This window comes from Ceratosolen solmsi, unplaced genomic scaffold (genome assembly GCF_000503995.2).
Source record: "Ceratosolen solmsi marchali unplaced genomic scaffold, CerSol_1.0 scaffold11, whole genome shotgun sequence".
Taxonomy (NCBI): domain Eukaryota; kingdom Metazoa; phylum Arthropoda; class Insecta; order Hymenoptera; family Agaonidae; genus Ceratosolen; species Ceratosolen solmsi.
In genome coordinates, this window is record NW_011948416.1 from 7,985,135 (window position 1) to 7,995,574 (window position 10,440).

Here is a 10,440-nt window from a genome sequence, read left to right on the forward strand (position 1 = left end):
CCCCCCCCCCCCCCCCCCCCCCCTCCCCACTTGCCCTGACTTGTCCTCGTCGAGGAATCAGGCACATGTCGTAGCGAGTCATCCTTTTGTCTTTTTTTTTTCGATCGATCGATCACGCAAACTTCATCACCGCTTGCGTTTGCTGGAATGATGATGATCCCGATGATAATCCGGTGACTTGGCTTGTAGGGCCGAACTAGCACTCAGTCGCCGGGATAGGCCGCCCAGGCGTGGAAAGGGAAAATCGAAAGCAAAATCACGGATATTAAGCCAGCGGATTTTCCATTAAAAAAAATTTAAAAAAAAATTTAAAAGAAAAGAAAAAAAAAGATAGAGTCTCGAACTAGACTGCAGCGGGTCTTTATCAACGGTGTCCCATTGTCGAATGTTTACTGGTCATCTCGCGGGTAACGTCGATCCCCATCCGGAATATCCCAAAGGGTGACATTCGAAGTGCTGGGTCGGGGTTGGGCTCAACGCGATCAACGTACCTTCCACGATGGTCTCGACGCTCTCGGTGCGGGCCCTGAGCTTGGCGACGCCCTCCTCGAGCTTCGCCCTCGAGAGAACGAGGACGAGCTCGGGCCTCGGCTGCTTAAGCACGGCGAGACTCTCCCTGTGGGTGAGTCCGCGCGTACTGCGACCGTTTATGCTGAGGATGCGGTCGCCTCGCTGGAGGCTGCCCTCCTTGTCGGCGATCGAGTGGGCGAGCACCCGGTGGACGCTGATCTCCTTGGTCTCGCAGTCGACGCCACCAGCCAGGGTTATGCCCACACTGCCCGAGGGATTCTCTTTGTGTAGCAGCACCACCACGACGTCGTGGCCGCCTGTCGGTCGGTCATTATTTAGAAGGGCCACGCGGCCTCTTTATTCTCTTTTCGTTACCCCCCCCCCCCCCATTTTTTAAAAACACCCCCACCCCCTCACTAACGCGAAGAACAACATTTCGTCATTCTCGTCGTCGCAACAGCGGCCCTTGCGTTCTCGTTACGATTCTGGACGGAGGGAATATAATTATTAGGCGTCGATGAGGCTCCGATGTCCTTTGCGAGGAGTCTCAAGTGTTCATGAATTTCATTCGTTAAACCGTTTATTGCTCGCCCCATGGTTTACTATTTCACGTCACGTTAATCGGATGCTACTGGTTGAAATTGTTTTGGAGTAAAGTATAGGCACATGGAGCCGGACTCGATCATCGATCTTCATAACGACATAAAATGTTTCCCCCCACGTTCAATTTTTATTTTTCCGAGAGGGCCTTCGTATAATTATTTATTACACAATAAGACGCGTGTTATGTCGGTATGAGCGCTTAAGCTATGTTAGATATCAAGTGGCGAGGAGAGGAGAATTAAAATTTTAATGCAACTGCTTTGTCATAAAAGTCAATTGCGGCTCATGCGTTATTCAATATACGAGAGATGTAAGGTTATACTATTTTTTTTCTTCTTTCTTTTGCTTTCTTCTTTCTTTGTTCTTTAGAGCTTACTACTACTATTTGCGTTAACCGTTTAGCAGCTCGGCAGTTGAGCGGGATTGGTTTATTAACGCAATACTCTCCCCGAACATCAACCAAGCGGCTTTACACGAAATCAATCAAATATTGTCTCAAGCGAATGGCAAAATGTCTATTCTTAATGCGCGCGTAAGTAAATTTATGATTGCAAAGCACGACGAGCTACGATTCTTCTTTGTACATTTGTCATCGTCGTATTCGTGCCGTTTCTTTTCATCGCTCTGTTCTTAACTCTTAATAAATAATTTAATTATCATTACTGTTATTATACGCTTGTAAATTATTATGAATTCGGCTAATAAAGTAAATCGCGCAATTATCATTTATCAAGCGTCACAGCGGTGATTTTGAAGATACTTGGACGATATTATTTTCGTGCTCAGGCAGCACCGGGCGCGCGCTGTTCTTTCTTATTCAATTATGAAAGTGGTGAAGCGTATGACTATAATCAGAGAGTGAAATAACGTACACTTATCATTGATTCGAATTGCTTTTGCACATCATTTGGAACATTTATCCGTAGCTTAACGTCCGCTAAAATAAATGTTATTACCGAGAGAGTTGAAGAAGAAGAAAAAATCATTAATGAGACCCATTCTCGAGGGCTCGGCGAAATGCTTTTATAGCCTCGGCAGTAAAAAGTATACTTTGTATCTCGTAAAAGACGATTCGAATCGGACTCATTTTTTATGAACTGCGAGTCCATATGGGCCGTACACTAATTTTACGAATTTGGCCGTCGCACTGTAAGAAGATGGTCATTTTATCAAGAAACGACAATAAGACAAGTAACGCGAAAAAGAAAATGAAGAGAGAGAGAGAGCGAGAGAGAGAGAGAGAGAGAGAAAAGGGTGGCCAAAATATCAGTGGCTTAGTGGTGTCCGATGCTCTTAGGTGGGAGCCTAAACGTATATGGCCTAGTTGCTACGACGAAGCGAGTCAACCGCCACTTCCTTTACGGTTAGACATAAAATTCACTTAGCCCTCTGCTGCCACATTTGACGAAAACTACTCGTTTAACCAATGATCCCCGGAGACCGGAACGAGACGCGATCTTTAAACTACTGGCGATCCCTCGACGCTCGATGTCGTGACCTATCGTCGCAGCCCCGCACAAACATTTTTATCGCGGTATATAATGACGTATGAGTCAGAGAGAGAGAGAGAGAGAGAGAGAGAGGCATAAGCGAGCTCATAAAGGACCTCACCACGCGGCTCGTCCAGATTGGCCTCATCGACCAGTTGAGCGAGCTCCTGCTGGGATATCAAGCTCGTGGTGCTCGCGAGTGAACTGATGCTGCCAAACTGCTCGCCGTTGAAGCGCTCTTGATCGACTTCACACCGGATCCCCTCCTCGACGCTGCTGTCGAGGCTCGGAAAGCGATTGTGGCCGGGGCTCGTCGTCACCTGCAAGCAGCACCCGTGTCTACGTCATCCGAGATGTCGGCGGCGATCGCGTGGTCGCGTTTTCTTTTCGCTTAGCCGCCGGCATATCGGACACATACCAATTGTCCAAGATGGACCACCACTTAGTGACCATACGATCTGGGCCTCGCGGTACTTTCAATGTGATACTTAATGTGCCTTTGCATCGTAATATTCGGGCTATTATTCAAGACTCTAATGTTCAAATGACAATTCCATGACCCGGAGTTTCTACTATTGCAATGTCAAGGCTCGCGTCGTATAGTATTTTGCTGGGAAAATAATAATAATTTCAAGGTACTGCGACATGGAATTGATGCCTCGAGAGTACACTTTGCTGCTCTTACGATCATTAGAGACTTTAGTTTTAAGGTCGCGCGCCCACATTCCTCCCTCTAGAGGCAAAACGGCCAATGTAAAGTGCTAATTTACGGAGTGGGGATGACAAAGGAAGAAGGGCAGATTACGCGACATTTAAAGGGTAAGTAAGACAAGGATGAAGCGGGGGGAGAGTATCAACGTTGACTAACCAGCTGGTGGGGAGTGGGGAAGAAGGGGCTGGTGGCCTCGGGTTTCTCGAAGGCCTTCTTCATGTCGGTGACGCTGGCACTCCTACGGCCGAGATTCCGCGGTGTCGGTATCTTGGAACCGGGGACGGACGACCTCCCGCCGTCGAGCTCCTCGATGCCGCTCCTACTTGGCATCGGTATCCTCGTAGGTGCGAGCTTCTCATCCGTGGTCCAGGTCTCACCAATGCCGTTTTTCTCGCCCCTCGCCGCGCCGAGCATGTCCTCGAGGCTCATTTGGCACTTGGAACTGCCGTAGCTCGTCTCCTCCACATGGATCGTCGAGCTGAAGAGCCAGAGGAGCGTGAGTTTAATCGCCTCGTCGCGTTCGGAGATCATCAGGATTGCGGATTTCCGCGCGTTGCGTGTACGTCAATCGTTGAACGGACCGATCGGCCGATCATTTTGAGATTGCGAAACTAACGAATATAAGATGTCGAAGGGACTCTACTCTCACGTGGCAACTTGAACGACATGATTTATCTCCTCACGGCACAATAAAACACATGCAAAATAAAAAAAAAAACAAAAAAACAAAAACAAAAAAAGAGAAAAACCCTACTTTTAGTATAGAAATCGGTTATTCGTTATGTACAGCATTATCGTTGCATTGATCAGAGTCGCTTAAGCATCATCGTAAAGTCTCCTTTTTCATCCATTTAATTGTAAGATTTGAAAAACTTTGTGGATAACGTAACGCGATTCAGGCATTACCGATTAATCAATGAATTATTTTTTATTATTTTGTCTTTTGTCAAATACAAATGCTCGGGACTTATAATATATAAAAGGTAATGTAATACGTACCGCGATCGACTCTTTGTCGTTAATACCGTAAGAAGATCGTGATGATCGTCCGTCGTCTTTTTCACAGCGACGTTCGACCTTGACTTTGGCTTAACGAAGCCGATGAAATCGACGTCGCTGTCGTCGTCGTACGACTGACACGTCGACGAGCCTAAAGCCGTCGGGGAGTTTTGCTCATGCAGAGCCAGGGTCGATTTGCTACGAGATGCGCCTCTATTATTCGAACTCGTGGCTTCGATGTCGCACAACGGCGATGACTTCTTACGTGGCTCGTAAGAGTTTGCGCGATCGTTGCTCTTCTCCGCGAACGTTCGCATCTCTGCCCTCATCCACGACTTCATGTCGCTCGAAGGCTCGAAGGCCTCTGATTTCGGTGATCTCGAAGTTACTGTGGCCCAAGCGAAATTGACAATTAAATTTAGAGCGAATTGCTTGCTAGTCGTTGATAGGTCGGGGCTACTCGATGATAATACGATGATTTGGAAAATTCATGGATTTTCATGCGATAAGCGTCATTGCAGATTGTCTAGAGGATATAGTTAATCTCATCGAATTATGCGCTGTTAATATGACGATACCAATAGCGATAAATTGCGAATTCGATAGTTGGAATTTAAAATAGGCAAGTTGTAAATTAGTGTCGGTGATGAGGGGGGTTGGGGGGAGGGAGGGAGGGAGGGAGGGAAACACGATTGGTGTATTATAATAGGATTATAGGCGCTCGTCAAAACTTACGAAGTGGCACATTTTTGGCCTGCGGAATGATACTCCGCTTGGGTGGTAATCTCGGCTGCTGCTGCAGTTGCTGCTGTTTCTGTTGTTGCTGCTGTTGTTGCTGCTGCTCCTCCATCTTTTGATTGGAAAATTTCTCACCCTCCACGACGACGTTCTCCGTGATTTCGATATACGCAATCTTAATCCGTGGCTTCGTGCAGTCCGCGCCCCCGTTCGTCACCCGATGGGCATTGACAAAGCCCCCGTTCACCTGGTGTACGGTCGCGCCGTTGGCCGCGACAGCTTCCTCCTCGTCGGTGAACTTGCGCTGGATGAGGGGCGAGCCATTGAGATCCCTGCCGCTGCGGCATCTCGCGCTCGCCAGGATATTCTTTCGGTTTATGGCCTCGACGCTTTGGGGCTTGAGTACTCGTCGTGACAAGGACTCGGCACTCGTGGGCGAGCCGGAGGTCAGCGTTGACGAGTTCGAGTTACTCGAATTCGTCTCGTTGCTACTCGAGCGCTTGAGTGGTTGGCGCTGAGGTATCTGAGACGAGCGGTTAGACTCTGTTGGCTGTTGCTGTTGCTGTTGTTGTTGCTGTTGTTGCTGCTGTTGCTGTTGCTGTTGTTGTCGCTGCTGCTGGTGGTGATGAGATTTGAAGCTCGGCAACTTCTCCGGTATCGAGTAGCTCATCTCGGTCATAATGTTCGCTCTGGCATTGTGGAGGCTGTAGAGGGTCTTGTCGGTTATGATGGTCGTTCCATTGGTCTTGTTGGGAGTCGAGTCGAGTATCAGTTGCGGGCGCTGATGGTAATGCGACTCGGAGAGGTACGATCTCTCCGATGATACGGTCGACCTATCGGAGGGCACCGGTGACATTGGCGGACTAAAGCCGCGGGATATGCTACTTTGGGAGCTGCTGACAGCCGAGTCGTTATCCGAGTCGTCATACTCGTTGTTTCTGCCGTTCTTCCGCTGGCCGTTGAGCTTGGGCTTGCAGAGAGGAAGATTGTTGTCGGGCGAGCCACTGGAGGATACGAAATCGAAGCTGTAGTCGCTCCTTGTCGGGCTGCAAATGCTTTCGAGACTTTTTGGGGCGTCGGGACTGGTGAGCTGGTTATTCGCGTTGTTCTTGGAGTTGTTGAGGGCGGCGATGCTGTTAGGGGACTGAGAGCCGGCGTAAGCGGTGAGGCTCTTGCGTTTGAAAGCTGGCGAGTAGTTAGAGAGAATTTTCGGTGCGGGCATCTTGAAAGCGTTGTTGATTCGTAATGAGGAGCTGACGGCGCTGGAGTTGCTTATCAAGGAACTCTGTGAGCCCCATTTGTCTTGAATATTCGATCGAGGAACCTGCAATGCGTTTGCCATATGTTTTTGTTTCATGGAATTACACGAGTTTATTATCAATAAATATTTTTCAAGCATTACATTTACATTAAATTCTTGAAGATCCTTATTGTAAAATAACAACAACAATAACAACAACAACAACAACAACAACAAAAGAAAAAATGTTTTTGCGCTGGGTAAAATTTTGTGTGTTATTTAGTGTACGATAATGGCAAACAAAGGAATTTAACGATGTCACGTGCGCGCAAAAAATTTAGCATCTTTTTACTAATACTTTCAGACTCTATTATTACGCGTGAAATCGTGCGTGCGTGTGTGAGCGCGTGTGAGCGCGAGCGTGTATACGTATAGTTGTATTATGCTCAAATTATCGATCTATCGATCGATCGGTCAACAATGATTTATTTAAAAGCGCACGAGTAGCACGAGCACGAAGCGTTTAATAAGACGTATCGATGATCGGGGAATCGATCGACTAATCGATAAACAAGGGAATCAAGTGGTCGTTAAATAGATTTCATTATAACAATAAGCAATTCAATGATACGGTAGCCGGAATTACTTGTTCAAGGAGTTTTATACGTTCGATGCAAATGCGTCAATTAGAGTGTTGTACGATAGGTTAATCAAGAGTTCAAAGTGATCGTACAATTTTATAAAAGTAATTGGTCGTCGACTGGTGGCGCTAGCACGTTCATTTAAAAAGATGTCAGATCGTGGAAGGTTAATAAATTTTTATGACCAATTGCACGTAAAAATCATATTACCCGCCGCGTATAAGAATCGTCGAATACGAGCGAAACACTCCTATTATTTACCATTGTTTCCTCATTTATTTTTAACATTTGACGCGATCCAGGATATACATATATATATATATATATATATATATATATATATCGATGTGACATACGTCGACCGCAACAAAGAGTAAATTAGATCAATTTGCCATCACCACTATACTATATCACCGAATCAGTCGACATATCTTCTCGATTCTCATTATTACGCGAAAACTTAACGCTTCGAACCCGTGCAACATTTGCCATTTCCATGAAGCAATCAGCTGATTGCTGATGCGCTCTCAACGCCCCGACGAGCGCATTACCGATCGTTAATTGACTATACTCAATTAATAAAGAATTTAGCGACTTATTGATAATTCGAGGCATTATGGAGGAGCGACTCGTTTACCTGACTGTTCAAAATCGAATCACGTGACTTGATTTCTGGCAGATCAATGATTAGCTGATCCGCCGGCACCGCGTCCTTTTCCGGTATCACCAGGCCCCGCAATTTCGAGATACCTTTTCGCCTTTGCTCGATAAGCTGATTCAAGCTACTCTTCCTCATGTCGTCGCTCGGTCTCTTGAACGTCGACGCCAGCGAGTTCGTTCGGGAAATGCTCGAGGAGCCGAGGAATGATTCATTGGCCGTTTGGGGCCTGTCGTGACTGTAGTAGGGATTCGCCGAGCCCGAGAAGCTCATGGCCCTCGTGAGGCCATTGGGGGCCAACTTAGTCGTCAAGGACGTCTGCGTCGCGTCGAAGCTCTTATTGTGTCCCAATCGCGGCCTAACGACACCGTCGTTATGTGATGTCGCGTAGTCGTCGTTCGAGCGGCAATCCAAGTCTGCCGAGCTGTCGGCGTTCGTCCCCGGATACTTATTATTCTCCGGACTGATACTGTGCGAATAGCCATTGATAATGTGTCGCGGACTCGTGGGTGGTGAGCCGCTCTGGATCGCGTTCCGGGACTTCGGATGGTGATTGTCGTTGCGATGATGGTCGGCGCTTAGGTCGAAGAAGCTCTGCGTGCGCTCGACCGTCATCACGGGCGATCTCATCTCCTCGGCGAAGACGTCGTCGGACGACTTGTGCTTGGAGAGCCGCCTCGAGCTGGCGATCGACGAGGGCGAGCAAGTCGTCGTGGCGGCGATGGACGTCGGGAAGAGAGGCGCCTCGAGGCTGCCCCGCGACGAGAACATGGCTATCTTGTCCTTGACCGACTTCTCGGATTTATTGTCCTGGCGCCAGAGTTCGCCGCTCGTGGCGAACTTTCTCTCGTGATTGTCGCTGACCTTGGGTGGGCCGGTTAGCGGCAGCGGGGGCGGACAGCCGTCCACCACTTCCGCGTCCACGGCGTCGTAGGGCTTGGCGTAAGCGGCGATGTCGATTGTCTTCTCGTTAAGGGCTTCGTGGCTCGGTGCCGCGAACGATGTCTGCGTGCCGTAGAGCGTGTAATTGCTCGATGTCGATCTCTTGTCCCCGTCCATGTCCGGTAGCTCCTCCGTCCTCCTCGTCTCCAGAGGTTCGGTCTTCTTGCAACGCGTCTCGGCAGTGCCACGTCCGTCGTTCGTGTTGAGGGTCTTGGCGACGAGTGTTGCCTTGTCGACCGGGACGAACGCCGAAACGTCGACGACCATGGTCTCGCCGCGGTCCACGTCGCCGTTCGCTGCCACCGTCTCGCGCTTCGTTACGTATTGGTACGGCTGATTCGGATTGGTGAATTCTTGATACGCCGTGGGAAACTCGTCCCCGTCCGGGGGCAGGCGCTGGCCACCACCTCCACAGTTGTCCATCCTACCATTTACCACGGCTGCAAGCACAAAATGAAAACGATTCGTATTAGTCGGGGCACATGGACTTGGCAGTGCGCGACACTTTATTCGAACGACGAACGCCACGAGGACAAATTTACAAACTCGATTATAATGACACTTTGTCCGTAATTTCCCTTTGTTTACGCGCACAACTAACGACATCTTGGGGCGAATGCGTCATTATTCGATAGGAATTTTAATAAAGGAAAAGAAATTTTACCTCATTGTTTGCATATTGGCTGACGAGCCCCGTGCGCAAGAGTCACGCCCTCGAGCGGTTTGCAATAAGCAAATAGCGCGATATTTTTAGGTATTAAGCTACCAGGATACGTTTTTTGTTCGTTGTAAATATGAATTGACTTTAAGGAATGTTTGTACAATTATTACAAACAATCGTGAATGTTACAATTTTGTAAATAATAAGGACGACTATCGTGGTCGATTGCATTATTCATCCACATAAAATTTATATTGACAGGCTCGGGATAAGGAAATTCCTATTAACGCGCACATAATTTTTATTCGATCATTAATTAATTACCTTTCTCTTTTTCATTCAAGTGCACTTACACGCTCCTCTAAGAGTCGCTTTCTTTCCTTCGATTTTGATTTACAATAAACATACGTCCAACCAACCACAAAACTAATGAAAAAGGCAAGGAAAAGCAGAGAAACAATAAGAAAAGAAAAGAGAAAGAGAGAAAAAGATAAGGAGATAATACAATATAAATATACGATTAAAGATAATTTCCATCAGACGTACGCTTAACCCATGACTTTCCTCTCACACTAGCTAAGACTAATGTAATTGCAACAGCAGAGCATACGTGTGTCTGGTGTGTGTGTGTGTGTGTGTGTGTGTGTGTGTGTGTGTGAACTATTACAAGACTTTTAATAATAGCGCCGATTCGCAAGTGCGAGCAGCTAGCGCGTACATTGCGACGAAATCATAACATTCGAAGTGTTAATGCGCGTCCGTGGGTCGGGCGCTGAAAGTACCTCGGTGATTTCACTCGTAGATATTCGAATGGAATTATTTTTGAAGTGCCGCGTCTGCCGGCCGTTAAGCCAGAAATTCACTATCGTCGCTGAAAGTTTTTAATGCAGTTGCGGAGCGCCTGATAGGCTCCTATTAATAAGCCTAACTTACACCCGTCTTACGCCCAGCATCGACATCCGGCACCGGGAGATCCCCGCGCACATCCGGTTAGCGTGGAGCCGTTACTTCTCGCCTCCCCCTCTCCAACCAATTTTGCTTTGCCTTGGCGGAGGCGGCGCATCCGGCCTTGAATGTTTCACCTTTGTTTCGGTTCTGCTTCTCGTCGATTCTCTCACCTCCTCATCAATCGTATCGCCAAGGGACCAAGGGAATGTATTTCGGGTGTTACCAAGGATTAAAAGCGGGAGAGAAACAATGGCTCGACCCTTGGAAGTTATTTTATTGACCACGCTCTCTGACAATC

General features: G+C 47.8%; 1 protein-coding gene across 1 annotated transcript in view; it reads right to left on the reverse strand.

Annotated features, from left to right (window-relative positions):
• The window catches only part of bbg (PDZ domain-containing protein big bang), a 188,965-nt gene that overhangs the window by 1,502 nt on the left and 177,023 nt on the right, over positions 1–10,440 (reverse strand). Inside the window, 8 exon segments of the mRNA XM_011496106.1 lie at positions 492–827; positions 2,725–2,923; positions 3,472–3,793; positions 4,315–4,702; positions 5,050–5,605; positions 5,608–5,689; positions 5,691–6,376; positions 7,571–8,973. Coding sequence (XP_011494408.1) covers positions 492–827; positions 2,725–2,923; positions 3,472–3,793; positions 4,315–4,702; positions 5,050–5,605; positions 5,608–5,689; positions 5,691–6,376; positions 7,571–8,973 — 3,972 coding nt within the window.